General features: G+C 51.3%; 2 protein-coding genes across 2 annotated transcripts in view; one reads left to right on the top strand and one right to left on the bottom strand.

Annotated features, from left to right (window-relative positions):
- PSMB7 (proteasome 20S subunit beta 7) overlaps positions 1-17,056 on the top strand; it is a 61,330-nt gene extending 44,274 nt beyond the window's left edge. The window contains exons 7-8 of the mRNA XM_049774213.1: positions 15,327-15,478; positions 16,842-17,056. Coding sequence (XP_049630170.1) covers positions 15,327-15,478; positions 16,842-16,953 — 264 coding nt within the window. The 3' untranslated portion in view covers positions 16,954-17,056. The remainder of the gene's footprint in view (positions 1-15,326; positions 15,479-16,841) is intronic.
- Positions 17,057-18,632: 1,576 nt separating this feature from the next.
- The window catches only part of NEK6 (NIMA related kinase 6), a 54,933-nt gene continuing 51,358 nt past the window's right edge, over positions 18,633-22,207 (bottom strand). The window contains exons 8-10 of the mRNA XM_049774223.1: positions 22,003-22,097; positions 20,940-21,053; positions 18,633-18,990 (exon numbers count right to left, since the gene is read on the bottom strand). Of these exons, the coding sequence (XP_049630180.1) occupies positions 18,880-18,990; positions 20,940-21,053; positions 22,003-22,097 (320 nt within the window). The 3' untranslated portion in view covers positions 18,633-18,879. The remainder of the gene's footprint in view (positions 18,991-20,939; positions 21,054-22,002; positions 22,098-22,207) is intronic.

The raw sequence follows: 22,207 nt of genomic DNA, 5'->3' as shown, positions 1-22,207 counted from the left end.
AGGATCATTCCTGGAAATCTTCGGGACCATATGGGGGTACCAAGGATCGAACCTATGTTAGCTGCGTGCAAGGCAAATGCCCTCCCCACTGTGCTATGATTGAATAGTATGCTGTATGGACCTACTGCTTATGCTTCTCCTTTCATTAGTTAAACGAGTGAGGTTGCTGGGTGAATGGTAGCTCTGTTTAACCTCTACTAGGAACTGCCAGCTTGTTCTCCAAAGGAAGATAGAGATTTTATTTCTGCACATGGTCATAAACACTGATTATCTGTCTCCTTCTTTTGTTTTTTGGGCCACACCAGGTGGCTCTCAGGAGTTACTCCTGGCTCTGCACTCAGAAATCGCTCCTGGCAGGCTCATGGGGACCATATGGGATGCTGGGAATCAAACCCGGTCCGTCCTGGGTTGGCCATGTGCAAGGCAAATGCCCTGCTGCTATTGCTCCAGTCCCTATTATCTGTCTTTTGATGAAAGTTATCCTGGTGGTGGATGTGGCTTGGCAGCTCATTCTTCATAAGTTGAGAACTAGGGAAACTTTAGAAATCTTTAGGAACTATGAAAGCACTCCATTTGTGTTTTTATGTGCTGGGGTTAGGCAGTAATTTGGCTGATGGTGCATTTGTTTAAATGGTGCGAGGTCATCTTTAGAGGCTTTCTTTTGAAGTTGTTTCTGTTACTGGTCATCATTTCTGCTCATTGGCTTTCCTTAAGATGCAAATGTTAGACAGACCATTAATTTTCAGAGGCGTTAGAGCCCAAAGATATAATTTTTGGGCCCTAATGTAGAATTATTCTTACTAATGATCTTCAGTGCTGTTAGTTTTAGAAATAAACAGATATTGATGTTGTCAAGTTGTCATTGTGGTTCTGAGAATTGCCAGTGTTTTCTACAGTTGGTGTTGACCATCACTGCCCTCCCCTAGGGGGTTTGGTGGCAGAGGGCACTTTTATGTTTGTTCATTTAAAGAAAGTAGATTAGGGGGCACTGAATGATTTATTTTTGTCTGAAAAGGAGCTGTAGACCTAATACATTTGAATATCTGTGCTTTAAGTGATCAGAAGATACTGTTGATAGTAAAAGCTATTCACCAGCATCAGAAATTTGTGCCTGCGCTTCTGGGTTGTTTGAACCCATCCTTTGCCAGCTCTGGAGAGGTGGAGGGTCTTACTGTGAAGATTGTTCCCTCAACTTTTCTTGCTTATGTTGTTTCCACCATGTGGCATACTGGGCGAGTGGGGGGGGGGCTTTCTTTGGGCTCTTACATGATGGCAAGACTCAAAAGAGCCATCTAAGAAAGTGATCACTTAGTGACCCACTAACTGATCGTTGCTTTCTCTCATTTCTGATTCATTCATCTTTCTTTTTTTTGTTTTTGTTTTTGGGCCACACCCAGCGATGCTCAGGGGTTACTCTTGGCTGTCTGCTCAGAAATAGCTCCTGGCAGGCACGGGGGACAATATGGGACACTGGGATTTGAACCAACCACCTTTGGTCCTGGATCGACTGCTTGCAAGGCAAACGCTGCTGTGCTATCTCTCCGGGCCCCTCATTCATCTTTCTTGACTTAGAAACTATTGCTTAAATGTCCGTTCCTATGGCCAAGACTCCTTTTTCCTGTCTCCTGAGCCCTGGTTAATAATGGTATCTGGTAATCTTTTCTATTCTTACCTGCCTTTGATAAAAATTGAGTAAGGGGGTGGAAGTTTTAGATAGGAGGAGGCCAAGAAAGAGATGTAGTTTCCCCAAATCTCCAATGAGGTGGGAATGATATGGGGACAAAGCCCTGAAACTCAAGAATTCCTAAGTCTCAGAAAAGTAACTGTGTGAGGCTTGAAGTGTAATGTTAATATTGCATGGTAAACCAGCAGAGTTCTTTGTTGAAGTTACTGGGAATAGCACTTCTCTGCAGTTTTTTTTTTCTTTCCCCCTTGCTGTGTGAACAACACTTGCTTTCTGTATAGTGAATTTCATAATTTTATATAATCATATGTATCAGTAAATCAGATGTTTGCTGGACACCAACTGAATGTAAGGCATGATATTGGTGTAATCCAGAGGAGTATTCGAAGAGGCTATTCTGTGTGATAGAATAGATTCCTGAAACTGTATTCTGACATACAGTGGGTAGGGAACTGTTTTGCAGTCCTCCTACCTGGATTTGATCCCAGCACCCATTATCCCCCAAACCCCGGAACAGAGTGAACCCTCGACTACTGTCAGATGTGGCACCCCCCCAATGAAATCCCTTAAATAGCTCAGGATAAAGTGGATTAAAAGGGGGGTTATTTTGCTCTGTAGTAGATTGGTAATTGTGATGCATTTCTTTGGAGCAGGTGTTTGATTTGAGATTTTGTTTTGTTTTGTTTTTTTGGGCCGTACCCAGTGATGCTCAGGGGTTCCTCCTGGCTATGCACTCAGTTGGCTTCTGACTTGGGGGGACCATATGGGATGCCGGGGGATTGAACTGTGGTCCATCTCAGTCTAGCGCCGGCCTCTTGCACCACTGCTCTAGACCCGATTTGAAATATTTTTGCTTCACTTATTTCCTATGGCTGTGGAATGTAGGGGAAATAAACCTGATAGGAGAAATATTTCACACACTGTAATGCTTGCTGTGCTTGTAGCCAAGATCCAGCAAGCAAAATGTAACTTCTTTGTGATCAAAGATGCTCGAATCACCCAGCTGCAAGGCCCTCTTTCTGAGACCCTATGGAAGGGACTGGAAGTGCTTGTATCAGAGGTACAGGTAGAATGAAAAGGAAGGTATTATTGCTAACAAATTAGTCTGGAGATATTCAAGAGAAAACAGACACCGTTGTCCACCTCTTACCAGATCAAATTCTTTTGCTCACTTGGGTCTCCTGCACACAATTTACAGCACGGGAAAGCCTCCATTATCTATGCTGTCTCCTTGTTCCTGTTACCAAAGCGAAGCCAAGGTTTGGGTTGTCATTGCCTGGAAAAGAGAAAGGAAGTGGTCCCCTTACTGATGGCATTTCATTTTAGAGACGCCTCGCACAAACTTTGAATCTTAACCTCTCATTGAGGAGTGTCTGGGAGGCCTCAATTCTTGCTGTCAGCTGTGGGGGTATCTGTGCCCAAGGTTTGGCAGCCCTTGAACAATGGAGCCCCACTTTTCTCGCGTGTAGATGAGGGAGTGGTAAGAAATGAAATATAGCACTGAGTGCTACTCGATGGTGGCTCCAAATCTTCTAAGTTTTGCCTTGGCAGGTAATTTGGCATAAATTGTTAATGTAAATCTGGGTTAGTGGTGAAGACGTTATTTTAGTAAAAAAGATAAACTGCTGATTAATTCAGCATAGAACTCAATTACAAATTGAAAGTGTCTCTGCGGGACTCCCGGACCCTAAAGACAGCAGATGTTGAATTGATACTCCAGCATATTTCACAGCGGTATGAAATATTAACATGGTTTATTAGAGTTGTGTGGTGGTAGGGGGAGGGTGGACATGGGGGGCCGCGGCATCCCGGCTCCCACAGTCACTCACTCACATACACTGAAGTGCGAGTAAGAATTTTAGCGAAGTTTTTTTTTTTTTTTTAAATCAAATAGCTCTGTGGAAATATTAAGTTTAAAGTAACATTTGCAGCTAAATATTTAAAGTACCTTTGTATGTTTGTGTGGTACATGCAAATCAACAGAAGCCATTGAATAGGGCATTAAAAGGGGTCTTTATGGTCTTGAACTGTTTATTCCTGAGAGTTAATTGTCAGCTTTCTTGGACTGAGAAGTTTTCCTGGGCTGCGGTGCTATTTTTACCTTCTGCTTTAAAGGCCATACTAATTTAAGATGCCCCCCTAATTTACCAGAGTTCCTTTTCTCGCGGGGAAGGGGTGGGGTTCAAAGAGGAGGGGTATTTTCGGTATCTGAAGAACGGGTAACATTTGAAGAGATAGTATGGAGAGCTTGCCCTCTGGGGCTGACCCCTGCCTTTGTATGTCTGTATCTCCCCCATTGGGAGTAAGCCCTGAGCATTACAGGTCTCCACTCCCCAACAAACAACTGCATAAAACAAAGGGGCCGGCAATGCTGAAGTAAAGAGCCAGCAAATAAAGTTGGCTGAGAGGAGACATTTTGGTTGGAAGTAGAAACTGCTCCAGAAATAGCGGCAAGATCCTGGTAGGAACAAATACCCCCTGGACAGCTGAGGGCTGTTGTGAAAAGTTTTCGCACGTGAAAGATGCTTTCTCACCAGCTTTGCTTCTGAGACTCAGTGCAGCTGGCAGAGGCAGTAGGCCTTGGGCCAGGAAACCTCCAGTTTTCTCCTGCGCCCCCACAAGGCCTTCCAGAAGAACTTCTGGGGTGGAGGGTGTGTGGGGGAGGGATGGTGGCCCAGTGTCTCATTATGTAGGGGTCCTTAGAGACATTTACAACCAGCTGAGTGGGTTGGCGAGGCCGGCAAACACCCACACCAGACTAGGCATGGAAAGTTGGAGAACGAAACAGATGCGACCAGAGAGTTCCCATTAGAAAAGATGGATCGATGGAGGAGAGGACGGTAGCTCGACGCGGCCTCCGAGCTTTGGATTCCACAAGTTTTGTCTTGAGATTTGTGGAAGGGGCTGTGCGAGGCAGACCCCCTCCTGAGGAGGGCCCCTGCTCTGCCGCTGTCACTCATGCTGCCCTGTCGTCTGGGCTGCTGAGCAGAGGGGGCCGCTGGCACGGGGGAGGCCCAGTGCCAGAGTTGTCTGGGTGGTCATTTCCGAGTCAGCCCGGCCTTTTAATTAGCATCGGCTCTGGAGCGTGGGACGAGGCCTAGCCTTGCAGCCCTGTCCCTGTGTGTGAATATTTAGTTTAGAGAGCTGCCACGTTCCATTAGAGGTGGTCGCATTTCGGCAGTGGGTGCAGGAGCTGTGTAGACTTCGCAAATGTCCTTTGAGATTTATGTTGCAGTGTAATTGGGAGATGCTGGTACTTAGTGTGTTGTGTGTGGTGGAATGTGAGATTACCTGCAGTAATGAGCCCCCAGCAGCATACCTCGGCAAGGTAGTTAAAGTTTTAACCATAATGGATAATGTTACTTCTGGGTTTCGGCCGAGGTAATTTATCCCACTCTCCCCTAACCCGGAAATTGTGCAAGTGTGGAAACAAAAGTTTTTTGTTTATTTTTTTAATAGGAAGTTGTTCTGAGTAGGTATTTTCAAATTCTAACCTGTAGGGCAGAGTTTTTAAAATATTTGCAAGGAAAATGTAATCCATAGGATACAGCAGCGCATCATCTTGGAATGCGGTTGGACTGAATCAAAACTGTGGTGAGACCTGATGATTTCTGGAAGAATTAAGGATTCACTAATTTTGACCTTTGACAGCACAGTGATTTCTTTTTTTTTCTTTTTCTATTTTGGTTTTTTGTTTTTGGGCCACACCCGGCATTGCTCAGGGATTCCTCCTGGCTGTCTGCTCAGAAATAGCTCCTGGCAGGCACGGGGGACCATATGGGACACTGGGATTCGAACCAACCACCTTTGGTCCTTGCTTGCAAGGCAAACGCCGCTGTGCTATCTCTCCGGGCCCGCAGTGATTTCTTTTAACTCAGGTGGATGCAGTGGGGTGATGGACAAGTGCTAATCTGAGAACTGGGCTGATGTGGGGTCTGAAGAGCCTGGATTTGAAGACTGGTCTTGGCCGCTGTGGCCCTGGATGGAGCCTTAGCTTCCAGAATACAAAAACACATACTAAAATCATTATCAGTCAGTACCATGAGGACTGTCCATTCTCTGACCTGGGCTATGAAAATTAGTTCTTGGCTTCTCACTAGTCTGGCCCTTTAAGTTTAAAGGAAAATTAAAGTGAGCTTTTTACTTTTCTTGACCCTATTTCAGTTAAGATTTACAGTCACCAAATGGCCCTTTGGGAAAATTAAGTTAAATGGAGGTTTTTATTTTTATTTTTTTTTTAATTAACAGAGATGGTGGGCAAAAATCAATTCAACTTGGGGCCGGAGCAGTGGTACAGCAATGGGGCATTTGCCTTGCATGCGTTAACCTAGGACGGACCGAGGTTTGATTCCCCCGGTGTCCCATGTGGTCCCCCAAGCTAGGAGCGATTTCTGAACATCATTGGGTGTGGCCCAAAAACCAGGAAAAAAAAATCAATTCAACTTACTCTGTGAAGAGGCTTTATAGGCATACTTTAGGAGAATGAAAATATTTGCGTGTGTCACTGGTGCGGTGAATTCGATAAAATATTTGCTGTGGGTCTGGTGAAAGTAGACTTTTGAGGAGTAAAATTCACCAGGATTTTCTCTGTTACAAAAATCTAACAGGTCATAAAAGATGGAACGCTAGAGGACCTTACCTAGACTTTTCTGTGCGGTCTAAGGACTGGGGACCTGCATTACTGTTCTAGGAATCTATTGGAGGTCCTGCTGGCTTCTGTGAAAAAACACGTGGAGCCAGACCCAAACTAGTGACCCTCAGAGCCTCCTGCTTGCTGTTTGTCTTTGCTGTAGTTCTTTTGCCTCTCTGAGCCTTGTGTAGAAGAGCAATGATAATAGTGGGCCATAGACCTGGTGCCTGCCTGTCTCAGAAGTAGCATCTCCTTGAGACTATTTCCGTGGCATGTACTAAGTGACTGTGCTGCTTCGTGTACCAGTGGCCTGGTAATGATTTTGTGTGGCACTCGTGTGAACCGAGTTTTATGGCACCACTTTGAGTTTCATTTGCAGTGTAATGGCTACTTTTATAATTGATTTGCTTTCAGCTGGGGGGGGGGGTAGAAGAAACAGCAGCCATTGCCATCACACCAGTAGTTCCGGAAGAGTTGCCTCTAACTTACTTGGCAAGCGCGAGACCACTGGAAAAGGGAATGGAATGGGCTCCATTAGCTTCTGGCAAGTTCCCTTCCTGTGGACAGGGTGCTGGTCCTGGGTCTGTCCCTTACAGAGGGTCCGAGTTCTCGTGTGCTCCAGGGGCACTGTGGGGCAGATGAGGAAAATCGGGCCCTAGAAATGTCGAGTGATTTACCCCCAGGGTTACAGAGCTCTGGAGTGTCATGGGGTTGGATTTGGACTCGGTTCTCATGCTCATAGGGAGTTGCCTCTGCCTCTGTTCTCCTGGCCAGTTTTCCTTCTGATATGGGGCCTCTGATCATTGGCTTCCTGTTTCTTCTCCCCTCCCCCCTCCTTGGGAAGGCTCCAGAGCCCCCCCAAGAACCTAAAGTAACAGAGTTTGTGTGAGGACTGTTTTTGCCAGGTGCATCCACAGCTGTCAGAGCGAGGCACTCGTGGGTCTGTCCTTGCCTTCTTCCTCCCAGCTTCCAGAGAAGTTCTCAGCAGTTTCCATTGGCTACACGCAGGCCAGCATGTGGCCATGTTGGCCCCCATGACCAGGGGAATGACACTTCCCTGTGGCTCCTGACTATATGTTTCCCCCAGAACAGCCTGGTGAGCTTTCACTGGCTCTGCCTTTCTCGGGTCCCATTTAAGTTCATCATAGCTTTCTGCTTACCCACCCGGCCACCGGACAGCTGCTGAGTGTGCCATGGGTCCTTTCTCTGGGGGCCCAGGATGGTCGTGCTCTGGCCTTGGGGGTGCAGGGGTGCCTCTGCTGGTGCTCACCTGTCCACCCACTGTCCCCATCTCCCCTACCTGTGCCCCATAGTCCTTGTGGCCACAATCCCTTCACCTTCTGTCATGTGGGCACTTGAGGTCGCTGCCCTCTCGCCTGGCTGTGGGCTCTGCCCACAGGGCTTCCAGGTCTCATTTTCTGAAGGCATAGCCTGGCTCTTGCCTGTGGCCTGCTGCATGTACCCCTTCTCCCAGCTGCTGCCCTACTCAAGAAGCTGCTTTGTGTAGCCCATGGGGAGGGGGTGTCTCAGTGCTCTGGAGACCTGCCTTCCTCTTGTTCTCACTCCTGCCCCTGAACGTGGCTGCTGTGGAACCAGCCCAGTCTTCGCACATGCTTCCAAGACTTCTGGCCCTGCATTGCATCTATAGGCCTGCCTGCTTCTATTTTCCATCCCTCTTGGTTCCCTCCATGCTTGGAGCTCTACCCACCCTCACATTTCTCCCTGACTCTGTTTAGTGAGTGGCTTCCTAGGACACAGGTGCTGCCTCTTCCTTGGTTCTCATGCCAGCTGCTCTGCCCTGATGGGTCTGCACCGTGCCTAGGCATAAAGGGCTGCCTCCATCCTTGTGCCCTCCTGTTCTTCTGTTCAGGTGCTGGGAACAAATGGGCATAGTCTCCACTATTTGCATGGTTGGGAGAGAGAGGAACGTTGCCCAGAGCTTCGGCCTGCCTTGGGCAGCTTGTTTACATCTTTTTCTGATTCTGTAGATTGAGTAGCTCTGGAAATGGTTTCTATATTTGGAATGCTGAGTGTGGGTCTCCATGTCCTGGGGAACCCCCCCCCCATCCTTCCTCAGAGGCTCAGCTGTTTTTCTTTTTTTTCCCTTTGTTTTGTTTTGTTTTGTTGTGTTTGGGGCCACACCCAGTAGTGCTCAGGGGTTACTCCTCTCAGAAATTTACTCTGAGAGGTTACTCTGCTCAGAAATTATTCCTTGCAGGCTTGGGGGACCGACCATATGGGACGCTGGGGATTGAACCGGGATCAGCCTTGTGCAAGGCAAATGCCCTACCCACTGTACTATGGCTCTGGCCCCTCAGCAGTTTCTTCCCCTCTTTCCCAGGGTCTAGCCAAACCTCTTAGCCACCATCAGATTTCCCAGGGCAGGGTGGGTGGGTTTGATTTTGGTGATGCTGAGCCCTGGCTGGAAACTGGTCCCCAGCACTCACTGAGCTGTGATGGGATGCTTGAGCCAGCGTGCTGGGGTGTGGTGCTTGGTGACAGCAACATGTACCCTTGCTTGTTGCCTTCTACCTGAGAATGCACAGAGGGTTCTTTGTAAAATCTGTGGAGGACAGAGAGCCGGTCTCAAGTTTCACCAAGTGAATGTTGTGCTGCCCACGGCACTCTTAGTCCTATCCTGTGATGTTCTTTGACTATGTCATTGGGGTTGTGTGGCTCAGACACCCCTTTCTGCGCCCTGAGTTAATGTCAGGCCATTGTGCCGTGTGGTGATGTGGACCAGGCCAGGTTGGCAGTGCAGTGCCCAGAAGTGTCCTCTCTGATCTTATGGTCCCTTCAGCACTCCTGTACCCACTGCAGTAACCCTCTTGGGTGCACTTAGCACTTCATATTTCCCAGGCCTGCTCATGCCCCGTCTGTTCCCTGGCTGAAAGGGGCAAGTGATCCTTCCAGTGTGGCTGCCCCTGCAGCCCTCAGGTCTGGTGGCGAGTGCACGAAGCTACTTTTTTTGGAGATGAGTGCTATTTTAAGCACTTCTGGATTCTTTAAATCTTATCCAACCATTAGCCAGGAACAATTGGCTCCCGCAGGCTGCATCAATAGCTCACAGCACCCTGGATGGACAACCCCCCCCCCCCCAGGATTATGATCTTAGTGCTGCCCCGTGAGTGGATGGTATGTGTTTATTTCCAGGTCCCCAGTGGGACCTGGCCATTTGGGACCACCCACTTTAGTATTGCTCTGTCTCATGATTGATAGACACTGTCTTTTAATTTGGCTGAACCAATTTAAAGTTGATGTTCGTTTTCTCCTGAGGCCCAGGTTGAGAGCTGCGCCAGGCGTGTGGAGCAGAGCAGGCCAAGGTCATGGGAGGAGGTCCTCTTTCCGAGGCAGTCCCACCCCTGGACAGCACTGCCAGATCTAGTCTGATGCAGACCAGACCAGACCAGCAGTAGCAGGCTCTGCTGTTTCAGGTCCCAGGCACAAAAGAAAATGCAGCTTTCCAAGATGACTTCCTAGTGATCCAGTGCTTACTGAGGCAGGCCCTGAGTTGGCAGCCAGGGCAGATTTTTGGGGACTGAAGGGGCCTTTGTAAGTTTCCTAGCAAAGGAAGTCAAGTAGAAGGTGAGAGCTCAGCTGTGGTGCCACCGTTGGCCTGTCTGTCTGTCTCCCCCTCTTTTCCCCCTCTCTCGTTCTCTCTCCCTTTCTCACTAGATAGTGGACAGAGGTGAAAGGTTTCTGTAATTCTTTGTTTTTCCCCCTGCCTCTAAATATCAGCACCTCAGCTACAAAAAGAAAATATATTTTCTCATAAACAAGCAGTTTATTTCTTTGTAAGTTCTTCAGAATGTTTTACTTACAAATCGATTGCTTTCAGGGAAAGCCATGTCCTTGCAGTTTTGCTTGTCCAGGCGGTCACCAGCAGTGGTGTGCCAGGTTTCCTGCCAGACACAGCGTGAATCTCCTGCCCCCAGCGTGCAGGAGGCGAGCGCTCTGGGGTGTGCACAGCTGAGCTGTCGACTGTGGGGAGGAGGGTTATTTAAAGAGTATTAATTGGTTGCCGAGCTGTCCAGGGAGCTCATTGGCTGGGGCACCTACATTTTTGCTCTGGTGACATTCCCAAACCTTAAAAAAAAACATTTCAGATAGCACAGCGGCGTTTGCCTTGCAAGCAGCCGATCCAGGACCAAAGGTGGTTGGTTCGAATCCCGGTGTCCCATATGGTCCCCCGTGCCTGCCAGGAGCCATTTCTGAGCAGACAGCCAGGAGTAACACCCCTGAGCAACGCCGGGTGTGGCCTCCCCCCACCCCCCAAAAAAAAAACTATTTCAGCCAGAAGAGAAATCACAATTGTAGCTGGAGTCAGGAATAACGTGGCAAACTTTCCTGGCAGTACTATTTTGGGCCTGCACCATAGCGGCTGCCGAAGCAATCTATCAGTTTGTGAGTGTCTACAAAATGCAACTCTCTGGATAACAGGTTTAAAGTAAAGATTTAATACAGTTTCCATCTCCTATGATGTTGCAGTGACAGTTTAAAACTCATTCTCTAAATCTCAGCAGACTTTATAGCCAGCAGTGGGCCAATATAAAGTTTAATAGCATTACAACACATAAATCATCTTTTAAAGATGCTTCTAGTAGCTCCAATATTAAATGCAGACAATCGCCTGTGTTATAAATAATTTATCAAACACCATTTCAGATTAGCCTTCCATGCTGAGTTATTTATTTTAGCCTTTTCTGTACGATTCCTCAGGCACTTTTTGAAAGATCCATTACTGGTCAGTTTAATGAACTTGGGGGTCTGTTTTGTCCCCTCAAGCACTCGGGTACAGCTGTGGTGACCATTACACGGACGACGCGGACCTCTTTGTGCCTTTTACAAGTGCTGCCCATTTGTCATGTGGCGGTAAATGGAGCTGCACATTGGAGTCCAGGGACACATTGGGCGATGCGGTGATGGAGACAAACAGATAGCTCTATAAAGGGCTGCTTGTCACAGCCGCGGGGCGGCACAGTCCATCACTCTTATTGTAATCTCATTTAAGGAGCAGGGCGGCCCCGGGGACCCGGGCTCCCGGGTAGTTGGGTCTTTGTAGCTATAAAGCAGGAAGTGCCCCTTTTATATTCTCCAAACTTTTAGGGAGTGAGCTCTTTCCCTTGGATTAATTATTCGAGGGCCTGCCTCCTTCTCCCCGGCACCCCGCGAAGCTTGTCAGCAGGTTTGCTGGGCTTGGGGGAGTGGGAGAAGCGGTCAGTGCTTAGACGGCATCTCGCATCTCCGGGAGCCCTCTGGCTGCCTTATTAAATAACCTTCCCATTTATTAAGCAAGAGCTATGGGCCAGACACCAGAGGAGGGGCCGCTCCATATTTTATTTTGAATTCCTGCCACAATGTTGTGATCCATCTTCATTTGTCAGCCCTGCATGAGAGGAGAGGAACAGCCCAAATTCAGAGGAGCCAAGTGTCTCTTCTGAGGTTGCACAGACTGTCGCCAGCCCCCAGCTCACCCTCAGTTGCTCCCAGCATCCCGGTGGTCTGAGGAACCTTTTCTCTGCAAGTCTGGATGAGAGTCTGGGCCATTCTCCCCATGACGAGCCACATAAATACTTGAGCAGCTGGTTTGGGGCCAGGGGAGAGAGTTGGCTGGCCCCTGTAGTAGTGGGGGAGGGATGGCACACCTGGGTCTGGCCAGCTGGGGGACAGCTCTGTCCACAGCAGCTGTCCCCAGGCAGATGCTGCTTCCAATGAATGGAAGGTGGGCCAGAGCTAGATGAAGATGTTTCCCACTTCTTGATGCTTGCTTCGGCGCGTGGGCTTTGACCATCGTTTTTCTAAATGTTTGGTGGCTCGTGTGAAAGATGAGCTATTTAATTGGGAAATTCCACTGTAGAGAAAATAATGGGACTCTGCCCAGGTGCATCTTTGCAAATGTGTCTAGAATCTGGGGGTGGGGGGATGCTATAGAGAAGGGCCCGATTGCCTCTGTGGTGTGGAGTGTATATTGTAGGTGTCTGCAGATATTTGTTGGAAACTTTCTGTAGGGCCAGTTTCAGTGGCCACTGGCTGCAGGACCTTAGGCAGGTCCTAGGCTAGTTCTCAGCCCCGGCTCTGACTGCACAGCTCTCAGAGGTCATATGGGATTGGGCAGAGCTAGGGTATGGATTGGGGTAGCATACACAGACCCTGAGTTTGGTCCCTGGCATCGCTGACAAGGGACCCCTGTTTATTATATTTTAATCTTATTTCAAAATCGTACATTTTGGGGGCCCAAGTAGTTGTAAGTGGTGCCTTGCACGCACTAGCTTAGGACGGACAGTGGTTTGATCCTCCGGCATTCCATATGGTCCCCCAAGCAATTTCTGAGCGGATAACCAGGAGTTAACCCCTGAGTGTCAACGGGTATGGCCAAAAAACAAAAACAAAACAAAACAAAAATCATATATTTTGGTTTGGGGGCCATACCCTCACTGTGCTCATGAGTTCTGATGGGATACAGGGGATCCTGGTTTTTGTTTGTTTGTTTGTTTGTCAGAAGCCAAATCCAGGTGAGCTGTGGGCAAGGCCAGCACTTTCTTACTCTGTGAGTCCCTGTTTCAGAACCATAGCCACTGCCATCCAAGTGCCTCAGCCTGTTCTTGACCGGTCACAGCGGATGCTCTCAGCAACTTTGCCGCCTGTGTTCCCACCATCTTACTGCTTTGTAAGAGGCCAGTGGGGGGGGGGGGGGAGTGAGGGGAGCACAATCTCACTCTGAGAATATCTTTCTGGAATTTTATTCCCTAGAACTGGGAAGGAAACTTAACTTACTTTTTTTGGCTTTGCACTGCACTGGGTAGGCTGTGCTCAGGGATCACTCCTGGAAGTGCTTGGCGTAGAGAATTGAACCCAAGGTTGACTAGATCAGGGGAAGCACCTGATCCCCGGTACCATTCCTCTGGCCCAAGAAAATAATTTAGGAAGTTTATCGCTCCAAATATTGGAAACTGTAAATAGGTAGTACACATGACGATTCACGAGTAAATCAAGTTATTCATAATACATTTCAGAATCGGCGTGTTTTAAATTTATGAATTCTTCTACTCCATTACAAAAGTCTGCAGAATAGAGGCAAGGTCCTGCCATCCAAACACCATCAGCATCTGGCGTCAGGGACCCCATAGTGTTGCCTGCCTAATGGTGTGTGTATGCTATGCTCTGCTCCAGGAAGAATTTGGGCAGTGGAAATCCTCAGTGCTCACTGCAGAACTGGTGATGCCCACTGGGCACCAGCCATGGTGATGACGAGGCAGAGGGGACCAGAAAACCAGGGGAGGAGAAGAAAGGAGGTGATAGGTGGTTAGCTGGGAGTAAGCAAAGTATATAAACACCCTGGGGATGAGAAAGAAGGCATGGGAAGTAAGCAGCATGGTGCCCATGCGCACATATGCATATATACTGGGAATGAGCAGGGCACACACACACACACACACACACACACATACACACACACACACACACACTGAGAATGAGCAGGTGGCACATGCAACTCACCCTATCCCAGCCTCCATTCCACGCAGTGATCGAATCCCTTTACCATCATATTTGCTGGTTCTGACCAGACTTTTGGTTTCTTGGGCTTGGGAGTCCCAGGACAGAATACCTGATTACAAGCTCTGGTGTGGGTGCATGTTGGCTGGGCTGTGCGTACGCAGCATCACCAGCTCCCCTGACCTCCAGAGGTGGCACCCAGGAAGCAGAAACAGCTGCTGGGTGAAGGCCAGAATGGCCCCCCTCACCAGCTGTGGGTCCTGCTTCCGGCAGAGACTTTTCTCTTGTCTGGGTCTGTAGAGGGCGACCGTGTCCCTGGAATCCCACATCCTGTGTGGCCTCTGAGCTCCTGGCTTGTGCCACAGCCCTGCCCCGTGGCCTGAGGTGCTAGGTGGACCAGGCTCTCCCGGTGTTCCATGTGCTTTTGGCTCCAGGCCTAGTGAGACCCTCATTTGGGGGACTGGTGTGCATCTGTGCGTGATGTGGTGGTGTGTTGGTTCTTTTTTTTTTTTTTTTTTTTTTTTTTGGTTTTTGGGCCACACCCAGTAACGCTCAGGGGTTACTCCTGGCTATGTGCTCAGAAGTTGCTCCTGGCTTGGGGGACCATATGGGACACCGGGGGATCGAACCGCGGTCCGTCCAAGGTTAGCGCAGGCAAGGCAGGCACCTTACCTTTAGCGCCACCGCCCGGCCCGGTGTGTTGGTTCTTTGGCCAGTGTTCCTGCAGCCCGGCTCAGCCAGCCAGCTCAGGGCAGAGGCTTCACTATCTTGGTGGTTCCAGGGTCCAGCAGGTACCTAGAGCCTGATCAGAGGCCAGTTACTGCCTTTCTCCCAGTAGCAGCTGGGGGTTTCATCTGGCGTGCTAAGGGGCTACTTGTGATGGTGCTCAGGACCAGGCAGTTAAGGGGGCAAAGCATGAGTGCCCAGCCCTGGTTTACTTCTGAAAGCAGAAGTCGAGGAGCAGGGGCTGGGGCATCACATAGCTCCATGACCACACAGGCCTATGTAGGAGGTGTGAGGCCACCTGTACTGACTGAGGTCCTGCTTGGGTCTCAGCCAGCATTTGTCCAGAACTGGAGTTGTGTGGTGGGGTTCATGGTTTCACCTGGGACTGACTGCCTTGATCCTGTTACCAATATGCCACATACATAGTTGTCATGCCACCTTTCACCTTTGGTTATGAAGTGTGTAGCCGAGGGCTCTATGCTCCAGAGTGCATATCTGTGTCTGTCTGTGGCTGCCTACAGAGCTGACCCTGTGTCACTTCTGCCCCTTTCTCACCAAAGCTCTCGGATCTGTGGCCTAGTCATTTCCCCAGATTCGGTGGTGGGGTGACTGCATGAAGTGGGGTGTTGAAGGGCATGTGTGAGCAGAGAGAGCTTTAGGTCTGGGAAGCTGCTAGAGACCTTCGTGCATGAGTAGCGCTGAGAGCCACGTCTGCCTCCCAGGCACATTGTGGGTGTCTGCATTCCCCCCCCCCCCCAATTCTTGTGACGGTGCCATGACCATTTTTCGCAGGAGGAGGAAGCCAAGAAGCTGGTGAGCGAGGCCATCTCTGCTGGCATTTTCAATGACCTGGGCTCAGGGAGTAACATTGACCTCTGCGTCATCAGCAAGAGCAAGCTGGACTTCCTGCGTCCCTATTCCGTGCCCAACAAGAAGGGGACCAGGTGAGCATCTCCCTGGCCCCAGATTTCATCCTTAACTGGCTTGGGGTTACCAGTGTCTGAGCTGGCTCTCCATTGGCCTCTCTGCTAGGGCTGTCCTGACTGGGGTACGTGTATTCCCTGGGGAGAGGGGCACAGGACAGGACAGGGGGCTGTAGGGTCAGGTCCAGATTGAGAGGGTGGCTGCGAGCTCCTTTCCCCTGAGGGCGCTAGTGTGTCTTGAGAGGGCATTTGTGCTTTCAGGGCGCTGGCCTGCAGCTTGGTCTTCAGCTGAACAGGGCTGGGCGTCTCTAGAAAGAGCCTCAGAGATCAGATGCTGCCCCAGAGGGAACCAAGTGGGGCAGGTCTGGTGGCGGTGTGAGCAGATGAACCTCTGCGCTGCACCGTCCTCACACTGCCTGCTGCTCCTGTGGCCCAGTGCTCTGCGGACTATGGCTCCTTCCTTCTGGTTGAGTGCTGTGGGCAGTACCTCTCCAGGGCTCCACAGCAGGTAGCAGGCACAGCCCCTTCTGGAGTGCTGTTCCGATCCTGCAGTAAATGCAGACCCTAGCCTGCCAAGCTTTGGCATTCCAGCACTCGGCATTGTGGGGTCTTGCCAGCTTCTTTCTTCCCTGGGCTGGGGCAGTGCTGGGAAGGTGGGAGGGAAGAGGGACCGTGTAGGGCAGGCCCTTCTGTCTCTGAACACTAGCACTATGCTAGGTGACTCCTGATGATATCCCGGAGTTCTTTGGAGATGGAGCTGGGTGCCCCCAAGTGGCCACACCCACGTTTCTCCTCCATTGCTTTGCTGGCACCTACCCCACAGGCTTTTGAGGTGCCTGTGGCCCCATTCAGGCAGCCTCCTGTTTGTGGGGATTGGATGGGCAGAAATCCACCCCCCTTGGGGGAAGCTCTGCAGCTGCTGTACTGGGATGGGTGGGTGGGGACTGACTGACCAGGCCAGGGGCGGGGTGGGGGGTGGGGGGTGATGGTAGTGGCTGGTTCGTCCCTGGGACTTGTTCCCTTGAAACCCAGGCTGGCCACGTCCTGTACTGCCTCCAGCCCCATGAAGCATGTTCCAGTACTTATAGTGATGAAAAAAAGGTGGTGGTGCTCAATAAAAGGGTATTGCTGCCTGCTGGTTCCTGGAATTTTTGGAGGGTGGAGGTGAAGGCCAGGCCCAGCGCCCACAGCCCTGTACCCGAAGAAACGAATAGCTTGTGGCCCAGGGGGCCCTGAGGATCTGGCTGCACAGAGAGCTGAAGATGGGAGCTGGGGCAGTGGGCTCCCCACAGGCACGGAGGAGCCGGGGTTCCAGCCTGCCAGCTTGCCGCTTTATCCCAGCACGAGGGCCTGTGGGACCCTAATCCTTTGCTTCTTATTTTAGGTCTGGTCGGTACCGATGTGAGAAAGGGACCACTGCTGTCCTCACCGAGAAAGTCACTCCCCTGGAGATCGAGGTGGTGGAAGAGACGGTCCAGACCATGGACACTTCCTGAATGGGTGTGGTGCTGATGTGGGCCGGGCATCGAGGCTCCCGTGTCTGCTGTTCCTTGGCCAGCTGGCCAAGGAGACTCAATAAAATGGGAAAACGGAACTGGAGGCTGCGAGTGCTGGGTATAAGGGGGTACGCACACTATGGGTGGGACTCTGTACCCCCTAAAGTGGGGGAGGAGTAGAGAGAGCAAGTGAGTGAGCAAGCATAGGCTTATTCTAGTTACCGAGACTGCTGGGAGGGGCAGCTGCCTGACCCCAATGCCGCCCTCCATCCATCCCCCCCCCCACTGCTCATATTCAAAAAGTCCCAGAAATGTTCGAGGTTCACCGTTTTACAATGAGAGGTCTTGACCCCGTCATGAGTCCCAGGGGTGAGGATTTTGGCAGGTGGTATGTCCTGCAGGTGCTGCTGAGCATGAAGGAAAGATTCTGCCCAGGGAGACCCCTGGGTGGTGCTCTGAGCACTGTGAGCAGAGTCACTGCCTTGTTTCCCCAGCAAGTCATAGCAGCTTCCAGTTCTGAGTGCTGGCTTGGAGACTGGGCTTGACTAGGCACCCCCACAGCTTCTTTGCTGGCTGTGGTATGTGGGAAAGTCCTGGGTCCAGTGGGATGCACTCCTGGGACCCTGCTTCCCTATTCCACGGTGGGCAGGATGGAATCAAGGCAGCAGTTTGGCTGATGATTGTGCCGAAACTATCTGGGGGTCTTGGGGGAAAGCCCAGGAGCATTCAGAATGTGTGAGGCCTGGAGAAAATGTGTTTCTAAAGGCGCCGAGACATTGTACTTCCACGTGAGGTGGTTTTGAAATGATCCCTGAAACACCCACAGAAGTTACTCGGTGCACTTTTATTTCAAACACAGAGGACACGGGACATGTACAAAGCAAAGGCTGCATCTGCAGGTGCTCTTGCTCCTGACAGGTACAGTAGAACAGTCACAGCAGGCCCGGCTGCAGCGCCGATGCCCGGGACCCTGTTGGAATGCAGCGGGGCAAGCGGGCACTGGCCAGAGGACTGACCTGTCATCGAGTCAGAACAACTTAGACCATTGGAAGATTAACTTGAGTATGAAAAAAATTCCTTCAGAGCTATCTCTAAGTTCACATTTATAAATTAGTCTTCACAGTCGAATCCTGTTTGGGAGACTTCTGGTTTCACACACACACACAGGAGTGGTACATTAATTCTTGGCTTATGTGGTCCAGGCACTTTGGTGTGGGCCGCCCCTGGAGACTCATCCACAGTGTTGCCGTATTGTGACCGTTTCCTTGCAGATTCCATGAGCCCCCGAGTCAGCAATCTCAAGGCCCATTTTACAGCGGAAAGAGACTTAAGGCTCAGAAAGGCAAAAATAAAAACTAATAATAAAGAAAGGAAAGAAAACTTGGCCACGGATGCACTAGGCAGGTTCTGAACCAGAATCTGTACAGAAAACGGTCCCAGAGCCAGGTCCATCCCGAAACTCCCTCTCAGGAGAGGAGAGCGAGGACTGACCAGAGCCGACAGTCTTCATGCCAGGAGGTGGCGGGAGAAAGGCAGGTAGGTGGCAACCAGCCAGCCCACCCGCCCAGCCCCAGGTTACGAGCAGAAGCCTGAGGAGAGCCTCCACTTGGCTGCCAACGAGACCCCATCGAGACCCTTGATCCAAGGGAAGGGCAAGGCCACACCGGGAGGGTGGGAAGGGTGAGTTGAGCAGAGACTGCCCCTTTCCCTGGCTTTCCTTCCACACCTGCCAGGTCGCTGAAGGAATGATCCAGGAGATTCACATTACAGTCTAGGCCATGGGACGTCCAGGGCTCATGCCACCCACCTTGTCAGCCCATCAGGGACAGTCACCAGCGCCTTCCCCGTAGCTCTCGACACAAAGCACCCCCAGGATGGACCCTCTACGAGTGGGTCTGGGCTGGAGGGTGACGGGTGCCCAGGCGCTCAGGTGCTCAGGGCCCTGCTGTGCATCTGCCGGGCCACCTGGTGCACGTAGTTGATGTCGGGCCTCTGCGCGGGGTCTGGATGGATGCACATGCCCACAAGTTCCCGTAGCTGCGGGGTGTAGGGAGAGAGAAAGGCATGTGTGATAGGAGGGAGCGGCCAGATCCCCACAAACTCCCACCCTCGATGGGGCCCCTGCTAGATCCTGGCACCCACAGGCCACGCTCTGAGACTTTGAGCACGGTGAGAACCGAGTTGCTCGTGCTCCTGGTTAAATGTTAACCGTGTGCGCACACACTGTCATTCATGACTGCCCAGACCAGACGGGAGGACGTGGCTCAGGCGAGAGCTTATTGATCATCATAAATGCGTGAGCATGCAGCGGGCTGCTCTGAAAGACGGAGCTTTTAATTATGCCCGCACTGCCCGGGAGGGGCGCCCAGCAGGCAGTGTCAATTATTTTCATGGTAATTAAAAGAATGACCTTCGAAAGCCTCAGTCTTCACTGGCCTTACTGACCTGGCCCCGTATTTTCTATCCCCGCAGCTGGGAGGGCTGGTTGGCCCCGAAGGAGAGGGCAGGCCCTGAAATGGGGGGCTCCCAGCTCTCTGCCCTGCCCTGTGTTGGGAGAGGGGAAGGGGTCAGGAGGCCCGGTGCTATGGCCCTTCCAAGTTTCTCTCCTGCTTCCAGCTGTGGGGTCGGGTGTCCTGATTGTCCTGAGGGATTGAGGCATTCTGAACATCTGCATGCTGCCTTATTGGGAAGCCCAGAACTGAACTTGGTGGGTGGGGGGTGGGCAGACAGGCTTGGTGGAGGTAGTTGAAGGCTTCCATAGAGGCAAAGCCATCCTTGCAGCTCTGAACCTGAGTGCTCAGGGAAGGGAAGGGCTACTGTGCCCAGGCCCTGGGCAGGCCACCCACCCAAATAAGCCCAGCTTAGGGAATAGCTCTGTGCCCTGAATTGCTCATTTTCGTGTAGAACATCTGGGCAGTTGGTGATGGCTGCCTGATAAAAAGTTCAGAAATCAAGAAAAAAGCAAAGCAGAAAGTTCATCATCTAGAGATGGTTTCTAGGTTTATCATCCAAGAGATGATTTCTAAGAGATGAAATTGCATCAAGAGGGCCAGAGATTGGGGCCAGAGCGATGACGCAGGGCATAAAGCGTTTGCCTTGCTTGCCACAGTCTAGGGCGGACTGCGGTTCGATCCCCCAATGTCCTATATGGTCCCCCAAGCTAGGAGCAATTTCTGAGCGCATTGCCAGGAGTAACACCTGAGCGTGGGCCCGGAGAGAGCACAGCGGCGTTTGCCTTGCAAGCAGCCGATCCAGACCAAAGGTGGTTGGTTCGAATCCCGGTGTCCCATATGGTCCCCTGTGCCTGCCAGGAGCTATTTCTGAGCAGACAGCCAGGAGTAACCCCTGAGCACCGCCAGGTGTGGCCCAAAAACCAAAAAAAAAAAAAAAAAAAAAAAAAAAACACCTGAGCGTCACCAGGTGTGGCCCCAAAAAACAAACCAAAAAGGGACAGAGTGATTGTACAGTGGGAGGGTACATGCCTTGCACGCGGTTGACTGGGTTTGATTGCTGGCATCCCATAAGGTCCCCTGAGCCTCTCCAAGAATGAACCCTGAGTGCAAAGCCAAGAGGAGGGCCATTGGGAGAGAGAGAGCTTGGAGCTGAGCACAGGAACCCAAGTTCAGCCACTGAGCATCACTAAGCCCCTTCAGGTGTGATTTTCCCCCAAACAATAAAGGGTTTGGGGGTCCAGTGCACCTTTTGCTCCCTGCTAGTGTGGAAATGCTACTATTCATGGAAGTATGGGCTTTGGAGAACATGTGGTTGTGAGAGGGGGTGAGGAAGGGACTTCATGGGAATTCCATTAGTTCACAGCATGATTCTCAGACTTGCTCCACAGAGACCCAACTCCCAAGGCCTGGTGCCAGGAAGCCCAAGAGCTGCCATGTGACTGACACCCTTTGTCCCACCTGCGGTGACAGACACCTCACAGTTGTCCTCCACACGGGAGTTATGAGACACAGCCTGCTGGCCCCACAACTCACCTTCTCGGAGTAGTGCTCGGCGGGCAGTGGTGGGTAGTCACACTGCTCGATCTTCTGACACAGGGAGAAGAGGTTCATCTTGTCGCCATAGAAGGGGCTTTGGAGGGCGGCCATCTGCGAGGGAGGGCACATGGGGCTCAGCCTGTAGTCCTCAGAGCCGTGCCCAAGGGGTGCATCCTTGGGGCCTGAAGGAGCTGGGAGCCGGCAGCAGCAGGAGGTGGTGTTTCTCCATCAACCTCGCTGCAGAAGCCGGTAAAGTGGGGAGCAAGCTTGAAGGGCAATGCAGTAGGGTGCCCCACAGCCCATGTGGGTGAGGGACATGTGGGAGCCCTGGCCACTACCACCCTCACTCCCCTGGTTTCCTTTCTGACTTTTCTCCTAGCTCCATGCTGCACACGGGACTTCCTGCTTCGTGCGTGCTCTGTGGAACTGGCTTGTCTCCCTCCTTTGGTCATGGGGGAGAGGAGGGGGATAAGGGAGGACCATGAGGACTGTGAAGGGGCCTATAGGCTCCTATCTCGTCAGGGAACCCCCACCCCTCTTGCAACCCAACTCCTCATTCCACCATTAGCACTACTAAGGGTGTCCAGCAAGGGTGCCCATGCTCTTTTGTTGGTCAGTCCGAGATGGATTTCGCTCCCACTCACCCTGTTAGAAACTGCCATTAGAGTACTGTGCCTACCTCAGAACAGGCCTGGGGACCTCAGAAGCAGGGCCACCTCTGAAATGCCAGCAGGTGGATTTGACCTGGACAGTTGGGGTTTCCACAGGCCTGGGTGCATCTGTGGGCAGTGCCCAGCCAGAGTCACTCAGAGTTGCCCCAGTCCTGTTTTCTCAGAGGAGATGGGAAAGGGCCTGGCAGAGAAGGCTGGGAGCAGACATTCCACTCCCATGAGAAGGGGGTCTTGAGCTCAGTGTTTCCCTCCAGGGTCTCAGTTCCACTGGGTGATTTTGGGAGTGGAGGCTAGGATAGGATGCCACAAGTGGATAGCTTGTACCCCGGGGTGCCACCCTCAGTTACAGGGAACCAGGCCACCCCTTCCCACATGTGCCCTGTGCTCACCTCGTACAGCAGACAGCCCAGAGACCAGATGTCCGACTTGAAGTTATATCCATTCTCATGGATTCTCTCGGGGGACATGTAATAGGGTGTTCCCACTGTGAGAGAGAAGGAGCAGCATGTGGGAAGGGGGCCTCAAGCATTAGTCTGGGGGCTGTGGGGGCACCTCTGTGTCTTGTCCCTGCCAGGGGGACAGAATCTCGGAAGC

This window comes from Suncus etruscus, chromosome 5 (assembly GCF_024139225.1).
Source record: "Suncus etruscus isolate mSunEtr1 chromosome 5, mSunEtr1.pri.cur, whole genome shotgun sequence".
NCBI classification, from domain to species: Eukaryota; Metazoa; Chordata; class Mammalia; order Eulipotyphla; family Soricidae; genus Suncus; species Suncus etruscus.
Note: the sequence above shows the minus strand (reverse complement) of the source record. Positions and strands in the feature narration are given on the sequence as shown.